The sequence below is a fragment of the Haliotis cracherodii genome, unplaced genomic scaffold (assembly GCF_022045235.1).
Source record: "Haliotis cracherodii isolate W230 unplaced genomic scaffold, xgHalCrac1.p SCAF_1, whole genome shotgun sequence".
Taxonomy (NCBI): domain Eukaryota; kingdom Metazoa; phylum Mollusca; class Gastropoda; order Lepetellida; family Haliotidae; genus Haliotis; species Haliotis cracherodii.
In genome coordinates this window covers 24,564,205-24,588,970 of record NW_027266264.1, presented here as the reverse complement: position 1 = coordinate 24,588,970, position 24,766 = coordinate 24,564,205, and the positions used below count along the sequence as shown (strand labels likewise).

General features: G+C 40.7%; 1 protein-coding gene across 1 annotated transcript; it reads right to left on the bottom strand.

The window, feature by feature from the left end:
* Window positions 1-633: 633 nt before the first annotated feature.
* LOC139474871 (methylcrotonoyl-CoA carboxylase beta chain, mitochondrial-like) lies at window positions 634-24,634 on the bottom strand. The gene is made up of 17 exons (XM_071258064.1): window positions 24,466-24,634; window positions 22,870-22,936; window positions 21,060-21,144; window positions 20,700-20,801; window positions 19,775-19,902; window positions 19,059-19,171; window positions 18,581-18,694; window positions 17,071-17,135; window positions 13,373-13,472; window positions 12,176-12,271; window positions 10,467-10,539; window positions 10,224-10,300; window positions 9,357-9,423; window positions 8,455-8,611; window positions 7,563-7,677; window positions 7,009-7,094; window positions 634-3,630 (listed from the first exon to the last, which is right to left on the bottom strand). Exons 1-17 carry the CDS (start codon window positions 24,598-24,600, stop codon window positions 3,513-3,515), a joined length of 1,698 nt encoding a protein of 565 aa, XP_071114165.1. The 5' UTR covers window positions 24,601-24,634; the 3' UTR covers window positions 634-3,512.
* Between the last annotated feature and the right edge of the window lie 132 nt (window positions 24,635-24,766).

Sequence of the window (24,766 nt, the reverse complement as noted above, 5' to 3'; positions counted from 1 at the left end):
AACTTATGGTACAGGTATTTTCGTAACCTCATTATTCATTTTAGACTTTGCCTGAATGATCTAAAAATAAACACAGGGAGATTTTCATCTGTTAAGAAATCCCTAAGGTTATGCCCATTCTGTGACAATGTTGTCCTAAGATGAATACCATTTTATGTTTATTTGCCCTATATACGAAAATGTAAGAAACAAGTACTTACAGAGTGGTCTTTATCACATTTTAATGCTATAAGATTGTCTTCATTACTGTCCTGCAAGGATCCTCTAATACAAAATGCACATAAATCATGCGTTTTTGTTACAAAGTAAATTGTTACCTTGACTATGTATCTTATAAATATGTTATGTAACTCTGTTGTATATGGGCCTGTGGCCTTTCATACAATAAAGAATTGAATTGAATTGACACAAAGTTACTGATGACTTTCTATTAAAATAAATTCAAGTATATTTTCCAGGCAGCAGTTGCAGCAAACTGTTTTTCCTCACAGTATATTTTCGAGTCAAGATTTTCTTCAAACATTAAAACCAAATACATAAGGAAATTGCAAAGTAAAGCAAACAAAATCACTTGACATAATTCTTCCTCAAAAGCTGCACGGAGCATAAATAGTTGAAAAAACAACAACAGTGTTAGAGAAACCTATTTGTTTATTCCTTGGCTTTGATCTGTGACATACACAACGGACATACACCTCCAAACTGTATACCCAACAGCACACCGTTATACATGTTATACACCAGCTGACACACTTCATACAGGTCAGTTCACATGGCACTCTCACACACAGTAGGTACATAGGGAAACTTACCACCACCAAGCATGATAACAGCAAATAACTCCTGAGTCTTTAAACAAGGCATTCAGCAATATTACAACTACACGATGGTGGCCTGTAAATAATGAAGGCTGGACCAGACAAACCAGTATTATTATCAGCAGGTTCAGAAGCCATCAGGTTACTAGGACAACACACTCATCTGACACCTGATTAAGTTGCTTTTTATAACATACATAGGTTGCTGGAGACCAACTCTACTTTTACCACAGGCTTTGTTACTTTCAATGCTCTGCCTGACAACTCTATTAGTGAGAGTGAATAGTGCTTTATACTGCATCAGCAAATTGGGCAGTCGAGCAGCAAACACAAGCAAGTGATCAAGTAATGTGTCACAACATGTACAACAAATACCATTTTGTTTTTTCTGCCAGATGGAGTGGGTGAGTGAGTGAGTGTGGTTTTACGCTGCTCTCAGCAATATTCCAGCAATATCCCGGCGGTAGACACCAGAAATGGGCTTTACATGTATCCATCTGGGAATCAAACCTTTTCTATTCGGCGTAACCACTAGGCTACCTCACCATAAGGTTGGGGAAAAACTATCATGAGAAATAAATACTTGTCACAAGACACATGCAAAATAAAAGTAAATCATTTAAATTCTCATTAAAAAATATTGTGCATGTCATGTTACCCGCTAAGCCTCTTTGATTTGAATTCCAGTCTCATGGCATTCACAGTAACACATTATTTATTATTGTTGGGTCAGACTGAATTCTGTTGCTGCCATGATTAAGCTGCCATTCAAGTAGGTCTCGCTTGCATGTCATGTGATCAATTCACTAACCTACAGTATGTTAAGGAACTACCATGGTCTGAAGTGCTGGAAACTGCATTGAATTTTCTGTTGATAGTCCTCATGTTCACTTTATTAAGAGAGCAATTTATTAAAACTATTGTGATTGTCAAAAAGTTACTTTCATAGAAATTACATTAGAAAATATTTATCCCTTTTTTTTGTTGTCAAATCTCTCAGACATGACAGATCAATAATCATTCTGATCATCCAGACTATCAATCACTTGTCCTAAGTGAGCATTTAACTCTTTTCAAAGACAGGTATATAGTTTAATTGTATTATTTGAATGTTAAAATATCATGGGTTTCATTATTTTGCTTTAAATGCAAATTGTTTTCCCTGAGGCAACACTGTATATTATACCTGTAAGTAAATCGCTTACTAAAATCAAACTTGTAAGACGTTATTAATCCCATATGGATAAATATTTTAAGAAAACATTACAACTTCCATATGTTAGCATGTTATTTATGTACATTTATATCCTTAAATGTTTGTAGAGTGACATTCCAGCGACACATTATACTGTTATGACCTCACACAACAGTTCATACAGTAGTAATGTCATTATTAGAGGATCTTGTGGCTCTAATCAACACTTATTATTGCCATAAAAATAAGCAGCCTGGGAATTTATTTACTCCTCCTCTGACATTAAATGCTGTATCATGCTGTCTGTTGTGTGTTACTGTTACTCGCACAGCAGAACCACTTGAGTCATAAGATACCCCATGTCAGTAAACAAGTCACTTCTAGGCAGAGACAATCTCAAGTTGCATGATTACAATCAAATAGGTATAAAGACTATCTACTGATTTATTAAACATGATGCATGATCGATGTTTATACTCCTTGTCGACCATGTTGACCACTGAGACAACTCCTGTAGACATGGCCTGCTTTTTTACAATAGCATATGAAACAAATATTGTGTCTCTCGACACAGTTCGCATCCTACATTAAACACCACTGACCTAAGACAAGACAGGGAGCCCCCAGGTCCAGATAAGCTGTGTATTTGTGTAAAATTAAAATAATTCACCATTACCCAGTTAATTTTGAGTTGCTTGCGTACAAATACACATGAAAGACGTCAAAAACCCAATGGAGTAACAACACTGTGTATAAGTACCCAAAGTAGCCTCTTCAGTTTGCATGCCTACCGTCTATAAAGCGACCCAACATATAAAACGACCCCCCTGTACAAGCCTTTAAAATCTTCAGGAAGCTTAATGAGAGAGGAAGAGGCCACAAGGGCTGTAAGGATTCACCGATACCTACGATATCAATACCTAGGTACACACAATACTTGCATCGTCAGTTTGAGAGATCGCGATACTCTATAAATAGAAGAGGAACTATTAGAGTCACCTCCCATAATGGTAAAGGTGGCTTAGCGCACCTGTAAGCATAGCAGAACACAAGGCTGTTGTAGCTGAGGATGACTGTTACATTCAATGACCATCCCCTCATTTATAACTGTTTTTGTCCTTGTGGTTTTCATTGTTAAAGTTAAAGAAAACATTAAATACATGTATGAAGAAATAGGTTTTAGAGCTGTATTTATGTAATTTCATCATTTCTTACTATTTGATGTGTATTGTCAGTCCGTATCCTGATACGAATCATATCGCAAGAAGCCGGGCGATACTCAGTTCTAGAGACCACTGTAATGTGTTGTTGACATTCACTACTAAAAACACGACCAAGGGACACAACTCTGCACAGCGAGCTACTGCACCTGAGACCACTGGACCAAATGGAGCACTCACATGGAATCGATCACTGTTTAAAATCAGCATATCTCATATTGTGGTAGTTCCGTTCATCACTAACACTGTACACATACACACGCAACTATAGTTCATTGATTACATTCGGAAGACACCGAAAGTGGTTTCCTGTCGAGGAGCATTTAGTGCCGCACTAAGACTCAGTCCCAGCACCGTCCGAGTATCCGCAGGATCAATCACACCATCATCCCATAACCTGGAAACAACACAAAGACTGTCAGGGACCTTCACAAACAAGTGTCTGGTGATTATTTGACTGTAATAATGAACTTCAAGTTCTTCAAGCAGTATTGCTGAAAGATGACCTACAAAGTGGTAACAGAAGCACCCTGATTTGTAATAGGTGAGGTGAAATTGGGTTTAACGTCGTGACCAAGATTATTGCACTTATACGAGCTTATACGAGTCCGGACTGATGCCAATTTATAGTGCTAGCCCACTGAGATACCATGCTGCAGTTTAACATGAATACCCCACTCAGACACAGTATACTGACTCCGAGCCGACCAGTCCTTGTTTTAGCCCCTTAATGCCGAGCGCAAGACAGAGTAACAACAAGTACCATCTTTTAACATCTTTTGGTATGACGCGGACGGGGATTGAACCCCGGACCTTCCGCTCTCGGGGCAGACGCTCTACCACTAGACCTCAGAGGCGGTTGATTTGTAATACCTCTTCATTATTTATTGTAGTGAGTTGTGTTTGGTGCCACTTTGAGCAAATCATGGCGTGTCGGCTAACTGTGGGTTGAAGATGTGGATGTCCACTAGTATGGTGCTGATAAACCAAGGGTCATAATCTGATCTGGGATTCAAGGCAATGATCAGCGTTGCCATATACTTGCACATGTAAGTCATGCAACTCAAATTACAGCATCATTCACCACTGTGCTACCTACGACATCAATATAACAAAAAACAGAACTTACTCTGAATATCGTACACAGTCAGAAAAGAAATTGTGTTTAGAGATGATTTTTAATAAAAGGTCTTCTGTACAGACAACAGAGCCATGGTATTATTACCTTGCAATAAGGTGTGAGTCCTTACTCTCACTGAGATCCTCTACTCACCTAGCACTTGTGTAGTAAGGCCCGCCTCCCTATCCTCTACTCACCTAGCACTTGTGTAGTAAGGCTCGCCTCCCTACCCTCTACTCACCTAGCACTAGCGTAGTAAGGACTGCCTCCCTATCCTCTACTCACCTAGCACTAGCGTAGTAAGGACTGCCGCCCTATCCTCTACTCACCTAGCACTAGCGTAGTAAGGACTGCCTCCCTATCTCTACTCACCTAGCACTAGCATAGTAAGGCCTGCCTCCCTATCCTCTACTCACCTAGCACTAGTGTAGTAAGGACTGCCGCCCTATCCTCTACTCACCTAGCACTAGCGTAGTAAGGACTGCCTTTCTATCCTCTACTCACCTAGTACTAGCGTAGTAAGGACTGCCGCCCTATCCTCTACTCACCTAGCACTAGCGTAGTAAGGACTGCCTCCCTATCCTCTACTCACCTAGCACTAGTGTAGTAAGGACTGCCTCCCTACCCTCTACTCACCTAGCACTAGCGTAGTAAGGACTGCCTTTCTATCCTCTACTCACCTAGCACTAGTGTAGTAAGGACTGCCTTTCTATCCTCTACTCACCTAGCACTAGCGTAGTAAGGACTGCCTCCCTATCCTCTACTCACCTAGCACTAGCGTAGTAAGGACTGCCTTTCTATCCTCTACTCACCTAGCACTAGCGTAGTAAGGACTGCCTCCCTATCCTCTACTCACCTAGCACTAGCGTAGTAAGGACTGCCTTTCTATCCTCTACTCACCTAGCACTAGTGTAGTAAGGCCTGCCTCCCTACCCTCTACTCACCTAGCACTAGTGTAGTAAGGACTGCCTCCCTATCTCTACTCACCTAGCACTAGTGTAGTAAGGACTGCCTCCCTATCTCTACTCACCTAGCACTAGCGTAGTAAGGCCTGCCTCCCTATCTCTACTCACCTAGCACTAGTGTAGTAAGGACTGCCTCCCTATCCTCTACTCACCTAGCACTAGCGTAGTAAGGACTGCCTTTCTATCCTCTACTCACCTAGCACTAGTGTAGTAAGGCCTGCCTCCCTACCCTCTACTCACCTAGCACTAGCGTTCTAAGGACTGCCGCCCTATCCTCTACTCACCTAGCACTAGCGTAGTAAGGACTGCCGCCCTATCCTCTACTCACCTAGCACTAGCGTAGTAAGGCCTGCCTCCCTACCCTCTACTCACCTAGCACTAGCGTAGTAAGGACTGCCTTTCTTTCCTCTACTCACCTAGCACTAGTGTAGTAAGGACTGCCTCCCTATCCTCTACTCACCTAGCACTAGCGTAGTAAGGACTGCCTCCCTATCCTCTACTCACCTAGCACTAGCGTAGTAAGGACTGCCTCCCTATCCTCTACTCACCTAGCACTAGTGTAGTAAGGCCTGCCTCCCTACCCTCTACTCACCTAGCACTAGCGTAGTAAGGACTGCCTTTCTTTCCTCTACTCACCTAGCACTAGTGTAGTAAGGACTGCCTCCCTATCCTCTACTCACCTAGCACTAGCGTAGTAAGGACTGCCTTTCTTTCCTCTACTCACCTAGCACTAGCGTAGTAAGGACTGCCTCCCTATCCTCTACTCACCTAGCACTAGTGTAGTAAGGACTGCCTCCCTACCCTCTACTCACCTAGCACTAGTGTAGTAAGGCCTGCCTTTCTATCCTCTACTCACCTAGCACTAGCGTAGTAAGGACTGTCTCCCTATCCTCTACTCACCTAGCACTAGCGTAGTAAGGACTGCCTTTCTATCCTCTACTCACCTAGCACTAGCGTAGTAAGGACTGCCTCCCTATCCTCTACTCACCTAGCACTAGCGTAGTAAGGACTGCCTTTCTATCCTCTACTCACCTAGCACTAGTGTAGTAAGGACTGCCTCCCTATCCTCTACTCACCTAGCACTAGCGTAGTAAGGACTGCCTCCCTATCCTCTACTCACCTAGCACTAGTGTAGTAAGGCCTGCCTCCCTACCCTCTACTCACCTAGCACTAGTGTAGTAAGGACTGCCTCCCTATCCTCTACTCACCTAGCACTAGCGTAGTAAGGACTGCCTTTCTTTCCTCTACTCACCTAGCACTAGTGTAGTAAGGACTGCCTCCCTATCCTCTACTCACCTAGCACTAGTGTAGTAAGGACTGCCTCCCTACCCTCTACTCACCTAGCACTAGTGTAGTAAGGCCTGCCTCCCTACCCTCTACTCACCTAGCACTAGTGTAGTAAGGACTGCCTCCCTATCCTCTACTCACCTAGCACTAGCGTAGTAAGGACTGCCTCCCTATCCTCTTCTCACCTTGCACTAGCGTAGTAAGGACTGCCTCCCTATCCTCTACTCACCTAGTACTAGTGTAGTAAGGACTGCCTCCCTATCTCTACTCACCTAGCACTAGCGTAGTAAGGACTGCCTCCCTACCCTCTACTCACCTAGCACTAGTGTAGTAAGGACTGCCTCCCTATCTCTACTCACCTAGCACTAGCGTAGTAAGGACTGCCTCCCTACCCTCTACTCACCTAGCACTAGCGTAGTAAGGACTGCCTTCCTTCTCGTATTTCTTTATTACAGGGTCCTTCAGGGCCTTCTCCTCCTCCTCTGTCCACTACAAACAGGCAGCAAACACGCAATGTTCAGGAGTGTGTCCAATCAAGAGAACCAGCTATTTCACAAAGAAATGCTGTGTCATAGTCTCTTCTTTTCATAGCCCTTCCAAATCATTCATGTGTTTCTGTACTTGAATTTCAAACACATCAGTGTCAAAGCAATATAATAAACTCTCATCAACCCCCAAACAGCGGGATGCATGATGGCATTCAAAAACAAACTTTTTATTCACCTTATGAAGGTGTAAGTATATACTTCTAAACGTGTTCCTCATAATAATGAAGTTGACATTCATTAATTATCATCCTTAACTTTTTTCACCATTAAACATTATTTAAGCATGTTAGGGGTATATATTTTGAATATCAATATCCATAAAAAACCAAGGGCCATAACCATGACAACTAATACCCAAATGATCTGATAATTCACATTTAGGAAAAGCAAATCCTTTCCATCCTCTCACCGTCTTCCCTTCACGAGATCGTTGTTCCCGTGTAATCTGAGCAAGAACGTTGGCAGCCTGTTCACCCCCCATCACGGAGATACGGGAGTTTGGCCACATGTACAGAAAACGTGGACTGAAACAGCAAATATGTCCATCATGTACCAAATAGCAACTGTTCACAATCAGAAGAGTAAGGCCCCCCAAAATGCATAAATAATTCATAATTCGTGTATGAATACTAAAAGTGAGTTTCGAAGAGATCTGATGTACCCACACAATATTTCTGAAATGTATGTAAATGGCAACGTAAGGCAAGATGTGTAACTCTTTAGATAATCAACTTATAATGTTCAAATCATATGGTCAAACAGATCATTAGAAAACATATTATCAACTTCCATCAAAATGATGAGATCTGATTGGTCCATGTGATCTTGATAAAATATTGTGTAACCCGCCATGGAGGGTAATAAATTTCTCAGCTGGGGAATAAATCTCTTATACCCCACCATGAGCAATACAGGCTGCACATGGATTTCGGAGTGACAGAATAAATCCCTTATATATAACCCCACTTCAAACCAAAAAGCTGCACGCTCTTCCTGAGTCAATGGACGTCACGTGACATAGCACAAGTTAACCTCGGCTCAATCAAACAGCTATTTTCTATCAATTTTGAATTTTTGTTAATTCTTTTACAATGTCACATTGAAACATGTCGGTAAGATAAATTCCTTGTAGCAGGATCACGAGGGATACATGGGGTTTTATCCGTCCCGCTTAGGTTTTGTAAGGCTCGTGGTATAAAACCTAACGAGGGACGCATAAAACACCATGTACCCTTCATGATCCTGCTACAACTTATATTATATTTACTCTACCAATATTTCCTCCAGGATTCTTGACCTACCTGTAAGCTCGACCACACATGCCGTAGTTGCCTGCACCATAGGACCCCCCAATGATGACGGTCAACTTGGGCACTTTAGCACATGCCACAGCAGTCACCATCTTGGCGCCATTCTTTGCTATCCCACCTGCCTCTGCCTCACTCCCCACCATGAAACCTGGCGCCAGAATATGACGGTGAGACTCACACCACACACAGTAGGGCCATAAACAGTACATGTCAATCCTAAACTGAGGCAGTTTGGAATATGTGGGATAATTTGGGTCTAAACTTGGTGATTTTCAAAAACAATTAGCAATCTTTCTTGGCATGATACTGTGGTTTGAAAAAAGCCCTGGTGATTTGCATCACATTTTGTCCCATTTCGCCAGTTGATAATTAATTGGTTGCAGATGAGCATGATGAGACAATACCTTTTGCGAGGTCAATGACTAAATTATTGGCAATTTCTTTTGACAAATTTCTATAGTATTTCACATGAATTGTATTAGCAGACTGGTTCAAAATATCAAAACAATTCCGCCCAATTGTTATGGTTGTCATCTCTGCATAAATACAGCAGGTCTCATCATTCAAGTTTTCTCTAGGATGTTATTTCCCTAGGAGCCAAACCGATATTGTAGCAGTGAATACAGTTCACAAGGCGCCAAGTGGAATGGACTACAATAGACTAGACCAGCTCCAGGGTCATCTTTCACTCCAACCAATGACTTGTCATCGTTAGCTTGTAAAACACCAAGTAGGCATAAGCTGAGTTGTTGATATTTTTAATACTTAACTGTAGTTGTCAAGAGGGCTTGATGTACGGTAACAGCATGAAAGGTTGTTGTGTTTTTGTTTAGAATGTTTGTGGAGATATAAATAGAGTAGGTTTGATGTGTTTTTCTACAAATCGAACATACCTGTAATATTTTGCAGGAATATTAAAGGGATTCCTCGTTTGCTGCACAATTCAATAAAATGAGTTCCCTAAAATGAAAACAATATTTGTTACAGGATAGGTTTTCTTTAAAAAACTGTAAATGTAAGACCTAGACAGCGCGTATGATTTAATAATGTTAACAATGTTCCAACATTATCACAGCTTGGGACACCAAGAGTGGGCTTCACACAGTTTGTCCATGTGGAATCAAACTGGATCTGCAGTATGACGAAGAAATGTTTTATCAACTAGGCTAGCCTTCTTTATTAAGGAAATGCCTCCGAAATCTAGTGGTAGAGCATCCGACCGTAGAGCGGAAGGGTCAAATCACCAGCCACCTCATTCCAAAAGACGTCAAAAGTCAGGCTCAAACAGGGACTTGTCAGCTTGGAGTCAGTATGGGGGGCATGGGTGGCCCAGTTGTCTGAGGCGCCACAATTCGCTGTGTAGAGTTTTGTCACTTGCGCACGCCAGAAACCTAAGATTGTGGGCTCGTATTCCAGTTCGCTCCGATTATGTTTCTAAGTGTGTCAGCACCATACCCGGGCTCGTGGGTTTCACCGAAGTGGTAAACGTCTTAGACCTGCATCATTTCGGGCTTTCCTCCGACATTAAGCTGACACGCCATGATATAACTTGAATATTGTTAACAGCAGCGTTATACCCAACACACTGACTCACTCGGAGTCAGTATACTGTGTCTGAGTGGGGTATTCATGTTAAACTGCAGGATTGGACGCGACGTTAAACCCCATTTCACCTCAACTCTTTATTGAGGTGAGAGTTGATGTACACATTGTATTTAATGATGCTTATAAACGGTGTCAGTTATATTTGTAAAAGCTACCTTAAGAGCAGAATCAGAGAATAAGACACCATTGTTTCCAATAATACCCACAGGATAACCCCAGAGTCTGGCAAAACCTGTCAACAGAACACGTCACAGCTGTAACTCATCAAGGAATCAGAAACAAATTATTTTCTTATCAAAAACAGTTGAGAAACATTTAACACTTATTCAATTTTCAACACATCTGTGTCAATAACACAATATTGGGAACAATGACACAATAAGTATTTGTCAGCTTACCAGTTATCAATGTGTCACCATACATCGCCTTAAACTCATCAAACCGACTACCATCCACTAGCCTTGCTATAACCTGCAACAAACAAATGTCATTAACTGTCGTAAGATGTGACCCACTGTGAACCCATCTGCCATAAACATTCATGCTGCATGTACGGTGAGTTTTGTTTGTTTGTTGTTTAACGCCGCACTCAGCAATAGTCCAGCTATATGACGACGTTCTGTAAATGATCGAGTCTGTGACCGTCCAGTGATTGACATCATGAGCATTGATCTACTCAAATGGGATAAAATGTGATGCATTAACCAAGACAGTGAGCCTGACCACCTGATCCGGTTAGTCGTCTCTAACGACAAGCATCGTCGCCTTTTACGGCAAGCATGGGTTGCTGATGACCTATTCTACCCCGGATCTTCACGGGTCCATACAGTGAGAGGAAACTGTGCTGAACACTGTACTGAACAAAATCTTAGTTATCGTTGGATCAAAGATTTTGGATGTCATACGATTTCAGACAGCCATGTTTATTGCGATTACTCGTGCTATAACAAGGGGGGTGTCCTCACACAGACATTGTAAATACTGAGGTGATGGCCTGTTTTTAAGATAAAGGCGTCTTTTATAAGTGTGTGAGATGTTTTATTGTTGTTCTTGTGTTTAGCGAGAAAACCCCAAACACGGTGATATATCATGGGGACACTGCAATTCGCTGTGCAAAGTTGTGTCCCTTGGGCATGCCAGGTAGCTATGATTGTGGGGTTCAATTCACAGTTTGCCTGGATTATGTTTCTAGGTTTGTCAGTACCATACCCGTTCTCGTGGGTTTCAGCAAAGTAGGAAGACCTGTATCACAACGGGCTTTCCTCCAACATTAAGCTGACACACCATGATATAACTGGAATACTTTTCAAAGCGGAAATATGGCATGTCAACTTGATGTGGGGGGAAAGTCCAAAGTGCTACAAGTCATGCATGATAACAACTTCAGGGAAACTCACAAACATGAGTATGGTGCAGACAAACCAAGGATCACTATCAGAATGAATCTGGGGTTCAAACCCTCTATTAGCAAATGGTGTTAAATAAGAATTAAAATTTGCAAGGAAAATTTGCAGCCTTAATAAGATCATTATTTTTAATTCTGTCTTATATGTACATGCTAATACCTACACTTGTAACAATATATATGGAATGGAATAATAAAAAAAAGAAAAAAAAAAAGAAAAAAAAAAAGATCATTACAGCATCTGTACCCACTGCATACAACACAAATCATGCATACATCATGTGCCATAAATATTTTCTGTGTATTCATGTCAGTTGTTTATGACAATGTTAGGCAAAGCTTCTTCTATTTTTCAGTTTAGGAATGAAGGAGACAGTGAGTATGGTTTTACGCTGCTTTTAGCAATATTCCAGCAATATCACGACGGGGGGACACCAGAAATGGACTTCACACATTGTACCCATGTCGGGAATCGAACCCGGGATGACGAGCAAACGCTTTAACCACTAGGCTACGCGATCCTTTCAGTTTAGGAATTCACCTGTAAATAATCAAGTCTGGATCAGACAATCATTGAGTCGCTTCTAATGACCAACATTGGTTGCTAGGGAGCAATTCCAACCTGGCATCCCCACAGAGTTCTCATCTTGTCAGCGCTTCCAACTATGGCTTCATACGTCTGTGAAGTACAGTGGTACCCACCTGCCTGATGTCGAAGGTTTTCTTTAGGTTGTCTCCCACAATCCCATACAGCTCATCAGTTGGGTACAGTGGGTCTTCAGGGGTCTCAATAGTTACCTGGGGCAACAAACAAGAGTCACAACAATGTTACTACAGGCAGAACCATGCTATGTTGTATTGTCAGGTTAATATTGCAATGTATCATTCTATATAAGATATCTATGGGACAAATCACAAAGAACAATGAAGAACAAAGTGTGTTTTATTTCATGATAATACATTGTTCTATCATGACGTCATTTCTGGAAATTCAAACATGCGCTCGCAACTTGATGACGTCATATATTGGGCATTATTTTTGTGAGGGGAGTTTCAAGTGAGTAGTTCCCCATTGATGTAGCTGGGCAACGCAGATAAACACGATGGCCGAATGAATGCACCCAAAAGCGGAAAAGATATGACAACCAGTTTTGGGAGAAAAGGTACAGGTAATTGACGGGAGGATTGTGAGAATATGCGGGAAATATCCATCTGTGCATAAATGGTCCTGTCCGATATTGCCAAGTCAACTTGTAATTTGTGTGTAAAAAGTCGTACTAAAACACGCTGTTTGAAGGGGGCATGGCATAAATGTAAATGTCCGATTGGGATTTTAAATTTTCCGGACCCCTGGTTCTATCATTTATAAAATTTGGGTAAATATTTTTAAAGCTTGTGGATATCTCATATGAAAAATAAACGACTTGTGGTCATTGTTTATCGTACAATAAAACACTGCGGGGAGAATAAACCACTCGTGGCTGTGCACCTCATGGTTTATTCGCAGTGCAGTTTTTTATTGTATGATAAACAACACCCACTCATCGCTTATTTCTTAAATAAGGTAAGTGTACCAAAGTTCTAACAAATTCCGTACTATATGATGCATGTATGGTAAAATCTCTCCCCCTACACCTGTTTCACCTTATTTCTTTTAGCAAATTATAAATTATACACATTTGTCTGAAAACATGGATAGTTGCAGATTTTTTTAAATGTTTGAGCAGAAATATATTTGGGAAAACTAATCATGCTGCACTAAAATAACATAGAAAGTTGTGGGATATGTTTACTCATATAGCTCTACGCAACCATCTAATCAGCTGTTGTAATCAAAGACACATTAATGGGATTTTAAATCACTGGCTAATCCAAATCCCACATTTTCCAAAGTCTTACCCCTGGAGATTTTTCATAGTTAAGGTTTCTAATGACCCTCCTGGCTAAATGCAGTGCATGCTGGTCGTCCTGTGCATAGTAGTCTGTCACTCCAGACTTCCTGAAATATAGCACTCAATGTAAGCAAGATTGATTCGATTAAATCATTTATATGTTAAAAAACATCATCTAAAAAAAAAGAGTGAAAATACTCTAATACAGATCCACGTGTTTCCTTCAACATGATACCTATGATTTTTGTGATCTTCACCACAAAAAATATCCCCCAAAGTATTCATGATCCCTAAGGGGGCACAGGTGGCCCAGTCGTCTAAGGCGCCGCGATTCGCTGTGCAGAGTTGCGTCCCTTGGACACGCCAGAAACCTATGATTGTGGGTTCGAATCCCGGTTCGCCCCAATTATGTTTCTAGGTTTGTCAGCACCATACCTGGCTCGTGGGTTTCACCGAAGTGGTAAACGTCTGAGACCTGCATCTATTCGGCCTTTCCTCCCACATTAAGCTGACACGACATGATATAACTGAAAAACTGTTAAAAGCGGCGTAAAACCAAACTCACTCACTAACTCACTCATGATCCCTAACTTGTTTAGTTCAGTATAAATAACAATGCAAAGAACTACATGTAAAATACTGACCATCCCACCACTGATCTAATCGTATATATAAGGGGAAGGGGGGGGGGGGGGGGGGGGGGGGGGGGGGGGGGGTGGGTAGTGCTTATTAAACCCATACACAAGTTTAATTTGCTGTCAGAGATCAAGCGACAGAGAATAAACTTAGGTCAAACGTTGATGAAAATAAAATGTTCAAGCTTGGCAATTATGTACCACTTCTTTACTGCAGTGTTTTGGGGCCAGGAGCCTCTCATTGGAGAGCAGTGCCTAATATGGTGAATACTGTACATGCTGTATGCCATACTGAAAACAGTTATTAAAACAACTAGTGAGTATGTTTGATGCCGCTTTCAGCAATATTCGAGCAATATCATGGTGGGGGACACCAGAAATGGGCATCACACATTGTACCCATGTCGGGAATTGAACCTGGGTCTTCAGCGTGATGAGCGAACGCTTTAACCACTAGGCTACCCGACAGCCCTATTAACAACTGCAATGGTCATTTCTTAAATACCCTGACGCTTACCTTCCGCCTTAATGAAATTCGAAATTTTCACCAGGGTTTGAAGTGCCAATGGCATGATCAAAATCATAATGGCATGGCCTTAAACACACACTTAGAAAACACATTTGTTTAAGACAAAAAAAACTTGTTACAAATTATATTATTTTAAAAAAGTGATAAATGGGTAAAAATCTCAAAACCGACAAATTTTCTGATATCAACTTGCAAAAATAAAAGTGTCCCTAATATAATTTTTCTCTTGATATTAGAGAATATGATACTTGAGAAGTACTTTCTAGTTCAATGCAGTGCAGTGATGTGTTTAATTAATTAGAAAATAATTAATGAATTAGCCTAATCTGCTAGGACATTCAACTCCGTTACGGATCACAAAATGGAAAGTAATTTTAATAGCACTAGGTTGCTTTGAAATATAAAATCATATTCAGCAATTAACATTAAGTGTGAATACAATTCAGTGTTAAACAAATGGAAACTGGCTAAATAAAATGTATGATTGGACATTTGTAAGTGCTCGCTCCATATTTCAAAAGTTTGCCTAGACAACAAAGTCATTAACATGAAAGACGGTATCCAAAATATAGTATTTTTCATCTTTTGTCACAACATATATTATCATTAATCCTAATCTAAAGTTAAAACTCATAAAAACAACAAAGTTTTTCGTCAGTTGTCAAAAGAAGTCATCTATTAAAAAAATTCTGACGTAACAGAGTTGAGTTTGTTGTAACAGAGTTGTAACTCATATATTTTCTTACTGCTCTCTAGCATAAAATAACAACCTTTTCATCCCTTTTGAGATGAAATGTGAAAATACATGCAGTGTTGTGTTACTTGTCAGGACTTTGGTACTCATGGTTTATGAGCCAGTTTCTGCAGTAATGGCATACAAAAGTGGGTCTACTAAATTACTAATGTTCAACCCTTTGTATAGACGTTGAAATAAATAAGCACAAAGTTGCTTAAAATGCTATTTTAGATCACTATAATATAGTTACAAAACTTCAAGATCAAATCTCAGATCAATCATATCATCAACACTGTCAGAAAATATGTTGTTTATACATGCATAATGAAATTGCTTTCTGCAGCCAAAACACAATAGCCAGGCACTCCCATCAATGTAAAAGACAACAGTTCTGTCTTCAATAATTAGTCCACTGTCTGAAAGAGTGTTATCAATAGTATCAAATCCACATTTTGCACAGGTCCTAACATCTTGTTCATCCGAAACATCAGAGCAGTCTGAGTGACTATGTTAAAAAAAAGTTCTTACTACAGACTGTGGGAAAATTATTTGTCAGGTATAGGGTTCAAATAAAATAAAATATTCTTGAAGAACAAAGCTATGTACTGACAATAACTATCGAAATTGTGCAGATGCACAAATTTTTCCTCTCCGTTACGCTGTACAGCATTACAGAGTTGAGTGTAACAGAGTTGAGTAACCTTACTATAAATGGCTCATATCCCAGCATGCTTTGCTTTTTATGGAAATTAAAATACTCACTGCTAACATGGTCTTGCTAACCAATTTCTCTTGGAAAAGTGAAGGAAATTAGAATGAGATATAGATCTATAGACAGTGTAACAGAGTTGAGGCTTAGAAAACATACTGTACTTAACAGACATATCTTGATGTCATTGGCTTGAACAGTGTACATAAATGTGGCATCTATCTATCACCAGAAGATGATCTTCATACACATGTTGCCAAAAGAGGAAGCGTATGAGAGTTATCTCCCATAGCACAGTTGTAACGGAGTTGAGTGCCTTTTGAGGGACATCTTTTTTTTCCTAATATATTTTTTTTCAATTAGGTTTTAAATAATAATGATAGGATACGTGTAATTAATGTTCATTTGACAGTGTGAAAAACAAAATTTGTTACATTTTTAGAATATTTAGATATAGATAAGGTATTATTTTTTATTCTGGTCCAGCTGAGGGACAGCCATGTTTTTAGTAAATCCAGAAAATATTTGCTTATAAACAAACAAATATTAACTTGAAAGTACATTTTTTTAGCATTTTACATTTGAAGAAAGGTAATCTACTTGTGAATAGTCTTGAAAAGGAAATCAAATATTTTAAAATACATTTCTGCAAACAAACTACTGATGAACAGGTCAAGTGGGAAATTGTTACGGTGTTGAGATTTTCACCCAAATCTACTTTTTCACAAGTAAAATGGTCAAATGCATGGAAAATGTTGAATGCATGAACACACGTAACCCATTCGCTTTTTCATTGAAGGTATTCTTCTGGTTGCCTCACCTCAATCCCCAACAACCTTACGAGTGCCCTGTGACACACTGGAAAAACAACAACATTTCTGTCACTGTTAGACTTGACCGTTGTTCTTAATTCCCTAATGTGTTCCTGACCTGTGAGAACATTTGCTGTACAATGCCTATCAGATTCCCAAAGCCATAAAGCTTTTAACATGGAAAAGAGAACAAACAACCCAAAGCAGGGCTGCTGAAAAGGAGGCTGACATTTCCTTCCTCAGATTTCCTGTGATGTATTCAAGCAGTTGGAGTGATTTCTTACCCACAATGCAAGTCAGCCCCACCAAGGTCTTCTGCTGACACTTCCTCCCCTGTTGCAGCCTTCACCTGTTGGGACAAACATTCCAGGACACGTCACACTACCGTGCATGCAACATAAACAGTCAGAGACACCCCAGTACAGTGGAGTTGGCAACACTACAACAGTTCATTAGATCCTGGTGAAGGCAGTCGTATCAACATAAACAGTCGGAGACACCCCAGAACACTGGAGTTGCCTCCCTTGGCAACACTACAACAGTGCATCAGATCCTGGTGAAGGCAGTCGTATCAACATAAACAGTCGGAGACACCCCAGAACACTGGAGTTGCCTCCCTTGGCAACACTACAACAGTGCATCAGATCCTGGTGAAGGCAGTCGTATCAACATAAACAGTCGGAGACACCCCAGAAAACTGGAGTGGCCTCCCTTGGCAACACTACAACAGTGCATCAGATCCTGGTGAAGGCAGTCGTATCAAAATAAACAGTCGGAGACACCCCAGAACACTGGAGTGGCCTCCTTTGGCAACACTACAACAGTGCATCAGATCCTGGTGAAGGCAGTTGTATCAACATAAACAGTCGGAGACACCCCAGTACAGCGGAGTGGCCTCCCTTGGCAATACAACGACAGTGCATTAGATCCTGGTGAAGGCAGTTGTATCAACATAAACAGTCGGAGACACCCCAGTACAGCGGAGTGGCCTCCCTTGGCAATACAACGACAGTGCATTAGATCCTGGTGTAGGCAGTTGTATCAACATAAACAGTCGGAGACACCCCAGAACACTGTAGTTACCTCCCTTGGCAACACAACGACAGTGCATTAGATCCTGGTGTAGGCAGTCGTATCAACATAAACAGTCGGAGACACCCCAGAACACTGTAGTTACCTCCCTTGGCAACACAACGACAGTGCATTAGATCCTGGTGTAGGCAGTCGTATCAATATAAACAGTCGGAGACACCCCAGTACAGCGGAGTGGCCTCCCTTGGCAACACAACGACAGTGCATTAGATCCTGGTGTAGGCAGTCGTATCAACATAATCAGTCGGAGACACCCCAGAACACTGGAGTGGCCTCCCTTGGCAACACAACGACAGTGCATTAGATCCTGGTGTAGGCAGTTGTATGACAGTTTACGAACAGGATTTCGATTTCGGAGTGCGATTTTGATTGGACTAGGCATAAACTCGTTAGTCCAGCCAAAATATAACTCCATAATACCAGCCTAGTTCGGCAAGGGTGGAAACTGGACTTTTATAGTCAGTTAACTCACTTGCCTCGGGAAGATGACAATAAACTGATAATATTTGTAATGTAAAGGGAGATAACTTTAGGTACCAATACTAATAGAAACATACAGAATTTTCTTATTACAAGGGGAGATAATCAAGCAATATTTCAAGGGCATGTTTCCATTTCTTCCAATATTATTACAAAATCATTTACATGGGTCATGATATCAATATGAACAGACTGTCAAATGTTATCTTAATGATTTCTTACCAGTGGTGGCCCGGCCAAGAAAATTGTTCCCTGTTTCCGGACAATGATACTCTCGTCTGACATGGCTGGGACATAGGCCCCACCTGCAGTACAGCTGCCGAGAACAACAGCCACCTGCAACACACATCATACCACCTGCAACACACATCATACCACCTGCAACACACATCATACCACCTGCAACACACATCATACCACCTGCAACACACATCATAACACCTGCAACACAGATCATACCACCTGTTTGTATGTTGTTGTTTTTAAGTGCAGCAAATACTGTTAGTCCCTTCATACAAGAAGAGGCTATACAACGCCACATGTAAGCAGTAGGGGTCATTAACCCTGGGATATGAAGTTGGTAACCTGGAACTTGTTGAAGGCATAGCTGGTTCGATCAATAAATGCAGCATACGACAAAATTATCTTATTACTATATATCCACATACCTAAGAATGTTAGTGATGCTAATACATTTTACCTGCGGAATTCCTTGTGCGGACATATTGGCTTGATTAAAAAATATCCGACCAAAGTGGTCCCTGTCGGGGAACACTTCATCTTGTCGAGGTAGATTAGCCCCACCAGAATCCACTGGAAGACAACATAATTTGGAAACAATTACACAAACTTATTGATACTTGCACAGCTAAGGGATGCAACTCTGCATAGTAACAAATAAACCTTATACCTTCCAAGCCCCCAGGGGCGGTCAGGTAGCCTAGTGGTTAAAGCGTTCACTCGTCACGCCGAAGACCTGGGTTCGATTCCCAACATGGGTACAATGTGTGAAGCCCATTTCTGGTGTCCCGTGCCGTGATATTGCTGAAATATGCTAAAAGCAGCGTAAAACCATCCTCACTCAATCACTCCAAGACTCCATGGGTGTACGTAAGTCGGTCACAGTGATACAAAATCTATTGCCCAAAGAGTGCCAATCAATTTCATTGTTAATGTGAATGATGAACTCTGAATATCTCGGAACAATGAGCAGATTTTGAGGGTTTGCGAAGAGTTTCTGCTATCTGCATTTGATTACGTGCGAGTGTAGCGGCAGTGAACACTAAGGTCTGATTTTAATGAGATTGGATCATAACAAACATATGGAATATCATTTTGATTATCATTACATTGGTGAGGAATAACTATTCACATTAATATCACACCTATATTTATATGTAGACGTAGCTGCCTCACCTAGATAAATACATGGCAGGTTATTTTGCTGAGCTATCTCCTGGGCTCTCAGATGTTTTTTCACTGTGACAGGATAGTAGGATCCTCCCTTGACTGTGGGGTCGTTAGTGACGATCATACACTCCACACTGAAACACGTGACATGCAGCCATCACAGCTTCATCCCTTCATGACATTACCCCCATTAAAACATCATTCACTGGTACTTGTGTCCCGTTATTCTAACTCAGCCATTGGGAACACTTTCCTAACCTTAACGTCAGTATATTTTATGGCATTAGGGATGTGATCTTGACACAAATAGTAAAAACAACCCTATTAAAGATAAGAAACATGCTACAGGCTTGGAAATGTGATGTCTAACTTTACACTGGCCCAAATCCAGTGATTATCTCCCCATGGAGATGATGTCTTCTCTCATCTGACATTGCCTGATTCCAGTGATTATCTCCCCCTGGAGAGACGTCTTCTCTTACCCTGACACTCCCCCGATTCCAGTGATTATCCCCCCAGCAGGGACGTCTTCTCTTACCCTGACACTCGCCCGATTCCAGTGATTATCCCCCCAGCAGGGACGTCTTCTCTTACCCTGACACTCGCCCGATTCCAGTGATTATCCCCCCAGCAGGGACGTCTTCTCTTACCCTGACACTCGCCCGATTCCAGTGATTATCCCCCCAGCAGGGACGTCTTCTCTTACCCTGACACTCGCCCGATTCCAGTGATTATCCCCCCAGCAGGGACGTCTTCTCTTACCCTGACACTCGCCCGATTCCAGTGATTATCCCCCCAGCAGGGACGTCTTCTCTTACCCTGACACTCGCCTGATTCCAGTGATTATCTCCCCCTGGAGAGACGTCTTCTCTTACCCTGACACTTGCCCGATTCCAGTGATTATCCCCCCAGCAGGGACGTCTTCTCTTACCCTGACACTCGCCCGATTCCAGTGATTATCCCCCCAGCGGGGACGTCTTCTCCCTTGTACAAATTGTAACCAGCCAACTGACTCAACTCAAGGAATGGCGACCTGCAAGAAAAGCAACACCATATTCCAATTCTACATCAGGATTCTCCAGAGTAATAATAGGCTCCTGCCTAAAGCAATCTTTTCCATCTTGAAGTCATAAACTTTTCATACTTTCATATTTCATCATTTGCAAAAATTAAGTCTTTATAATTCAGACAAACTATTTCAGAGTGGAAAGATTCCATGAAACACTACAATACGGCAACTATGCAAACAGTGAATACATTTTCTTAAGATGTAGAATAGTTGCCAACTTACTCTGGGTCTAACAAGGTGTTGATTCTATCTCTGGGCAGCATCTTACCCCGAGAGGTGTGTCGGTCTCTGGCCTTGACCCCGCCGCCTGCAGATGTAAGACATCACACAACTAGCCACAGTCAGCTGTATATTCCCTGAGTACTACATAAAATCACACAAGTAGACACAGTCAGCTGTATATTCCCTGAGTACTACATAAAATCACACAACTAGCCACAGTCAGCTGTATTCCCTGAGTACTACATAAAATCACACAACTAGCCACAGTCAGCTGTATATTCCCTGAGTACTACATAAAATCACACAACTAGCCACAGTCAGCTGTATATTCCCTGAGTACTACATAAAATCACACAACTAGCCCCAGTCAGCTGTATATTCCCTGAGTACTACATAAAATCACACAACTAGCCACAGTCAGCTGTATATTCCCTGAGTACTACATAAAATCACACAACTAGCCACAGTCAGCTGTATATTCCCTGAGTACTACATAAAATCACACAAGTAAACACAGTCAGCTGTATTCCCTGAGTACTACATAAAATCACACAAGTAAACACAGTCAACTGTATTCCCTGAGTACTACATAAAATCACACAAGTAAACACAGTCAGCTGTATTCCCTGAGTACTACATAAAATCACACAAGTAAACACAGTCAGCTGTATTCCCTGAGTACTACATAAAATCACACAACTAGCCACAGTCAGCTGTATTCCCTGAGTACTACATAAAATCACACAACTAGCCACAGTCAGCTGTATATTCCCTGAGTACTACATAAAATCACACAACTAGCCACAGTCAGCTGTATATTCCCTGAGTACTACATAAAATCACACAACTAGCCACAGTCAGCTGTATTCCCTGAGTACTACATAAAATCACACAACTAGCCACAGTCAGCTGTATATTCCCTGAGTACTACATAAAATCACACAACTAGCCACAGTCAGCTGTATATTCCCTGAGTACTACATAAAATCACACAAGTAAACACAGTCAGCTGTATTCCCTGAGTACTACATAAAATCACACAAGTAAACACAGTCAGCTGTATTCCCTGAGTACTACATAAAATCACACAACTAGCCACAGTCAGCTGTATATTCCCTGAGTACTACATAAAATCACACAACTAGCCACAGTCAGCTGTATATTCCCTGAGTACTACATAAAATCACACAAGTAAACACAGTCAGCTGTATTCCCTGAGTACTACATAAAATCACACAAGTAAACACAGTCAACTGTATTCCCTGAGTACTACATAAAATCACACAAGTAAACACAGTCAGCTGTATTCCCTGAGTACTACATAAAATCACACAAGTAAACACAGTCAGCTGTATTCCCTGAGTACTACATAAAATCACACAAGTAAACACAGTCAGCTGTATTCCCTGAGTACTACATAAAATCACACAAGTAAACACAGTCAGCTGTATTCCCTGAGTACTACATAAAATCACACAAGTAAACACAGTCAGCTGTTTGCCACGAGTACTACAATGTACTCATTCGCCATTGTAGGATCGCTGTGTAAATCAGTGTAAATCACTAATTGTCACTAACGGTAATGAATTTAGTCAATTAATCTGTAATAAAGCAGTACACTCTTTCCATCATACAGACAGAGCTTTGTACTAGTGGCCAAAGGCTACATCAATGTATGTATGGATCACGATACTTATTGAACAAGTGTTGGTCATGTTAGGATACCAGTCACTATCAGAAAAGACAGCATGAATCAAGCTATGACATCACATATCAATGCAATCATGTAACTTTTTTGTGATAAACATACCTTCACAAATGCTTCCAACATTCTGTTTCAACTCATCCACAAGAGCTTTCATTCGAACATAATTCTCCTAAAGGAAAAATCACAATTATTAATGTCAAAACAAGTCCCACAGGACCGACAATGTTGAAATGTGTGCAACGTCAATAAACCTCAGCAATTCAGGGAAGCGCGCAGATCATAAACAATTAAACTTGGTCAATACAAATTTAAAATTTGAAATAAACAAACCTTGACATGATCATTTACTGAATAAATTGTATTTCCTGTTCTGATAGGCATTGTTTTATATGCAGAGATTAAGATTACCAAGTGTGTTTTCTCGTAAACTAAGCAGGAAGTAGCAATCAGCTGTACACACGTTTCTCGGAATCTACCGGTGATTTGGTTAATAACAATCCAATAATATAACATTAAAGAATTTTGATACAATAATCGAAAGAATTGAATCTGAAATTATTAGTTTATTCGGAATATTTTTTTCCGATATCATGTTATTTTAGTAGCATTTTACTATATATATTTGAAATAAATTAATAACCACAAGTGTAGCACTTTGGTACAGCTGATCGCTATTGCCGGATATTTTGTCGTATGGAACAATTTGACCAATCACCGTTGATGCTCCCACGCTCGCAATAGTGAAAACTTTATGTTGACACATAATAGTCAAACTACAACAAATATGACTTTCTGCGAGTCAAAGTATGGCATTTATGATATATATATTTATCATATAATGGGTAGGTTTCTCGGCAGGAAAAAGCCAACAGATAAAAATGATATCCGTTGGGGTTATATGCGGATAGAGATGCAAATATCAAAGGGACTACTTTCACTGTTTATAAACAAACATGGCGCCGTCCTCGTCATTCGGCATTTTATAAGTTTTGGCAACTTTGGAGATATAAATTTTCTCAGAGTCCTTTTCCCCCCTTGAAAGCCCCCTAGTTCAAGGTACGAAAAACTCGCCTTATACACAGCGATATACGGTACCTAATAAACTGCATTCCTGTGCATAATAATGAAACGTGCCAGAATGGAAAAAAATTACAGTGAAATACGTCAAAACCAGAAAAAAATAATATTGAAAATGAAAATGTTTGCATAAACAGGGGCTTGCTATAAAATGTGCAGCTGCAGCCCATATTTAGTGAACGATATTTGTAACTAACATTGCTGTGATTTTTCAGTAACTGTGTGTAGAGATGACAGAATCATATTGTTAGCCCTGATTATGATTCTTGGATTGTCAGCACCACACCTCTGCTTGTGGGTGTTAAGTAGTAAGCATCCGAGATCTGCATGATTTCGGGCTTTCCTCCCTCGCACATCAAGCTGACATGCCGGGATATAACTGGAATACTGTTCAAAACGGCGTTAACCCCAACTCACTCATTAATGTTTCCCATTTGATTTGCTTATTCTTTTATATTTTTTTATAACTTTTGGTAGCAACTATGGCCAATTATTTAGCTAAAACATGGGTATTTGGCAAATGTCTAATGAGCTCACAATGTCTACAGCCCTTGCTTGCATGATGAATGTCAGAATGAATGAGTATCATTAATATCAACAAAAATGTATCTAAAATAAGACCTGATATTCTGGTGAACTAAAGTCCGGCGAAGAGCCTATCGGAGCAACTTCATCCAAATGGTATTTTCGTCGAATGACATGCCAACATCGGGCGCGAAGCAGAGGTGCTAAAGAGTTTACCGACTTTCTGAACATATTTGCCGATTCCGCACAGCCTTTGCTCTTTGCGGAAAATATCTAGAGTTACTCCCCTTGCATTTCTACGAAAGTATCCTTACTTGGTTTATTGATTATAATGAATAATTTTACACCACAAACTATTCATAAAGTGATTCTATATCGAATAATATATTTGTTTTGC

Bases quoted from the DNA above. Each gene is read 5' to 3' on its own strand.
- LOC139474871 (XM_071258064.1), bottom strand. From the start codon at position 24,600: ATGTTCAGAAAGTCGGTAAACTCTTTAGCACCTCTGCTTCGCGCCCGA. The intron at 20,802-21,059 runs GTAAGTTGGCAA...CTTTTCTTGCAG, and splicing joins AACACCTTGTTAGACCCAGA to GTCGCCATTCCTTGAGTTGA. The intron at 18,695-19,058 runs GTAAAATGTATT...TGTGTGTTGCAG, and splicing joins CCGCACAAGGAATTCCGCAG to GTGGCTGTTGTTCTCGGCAG.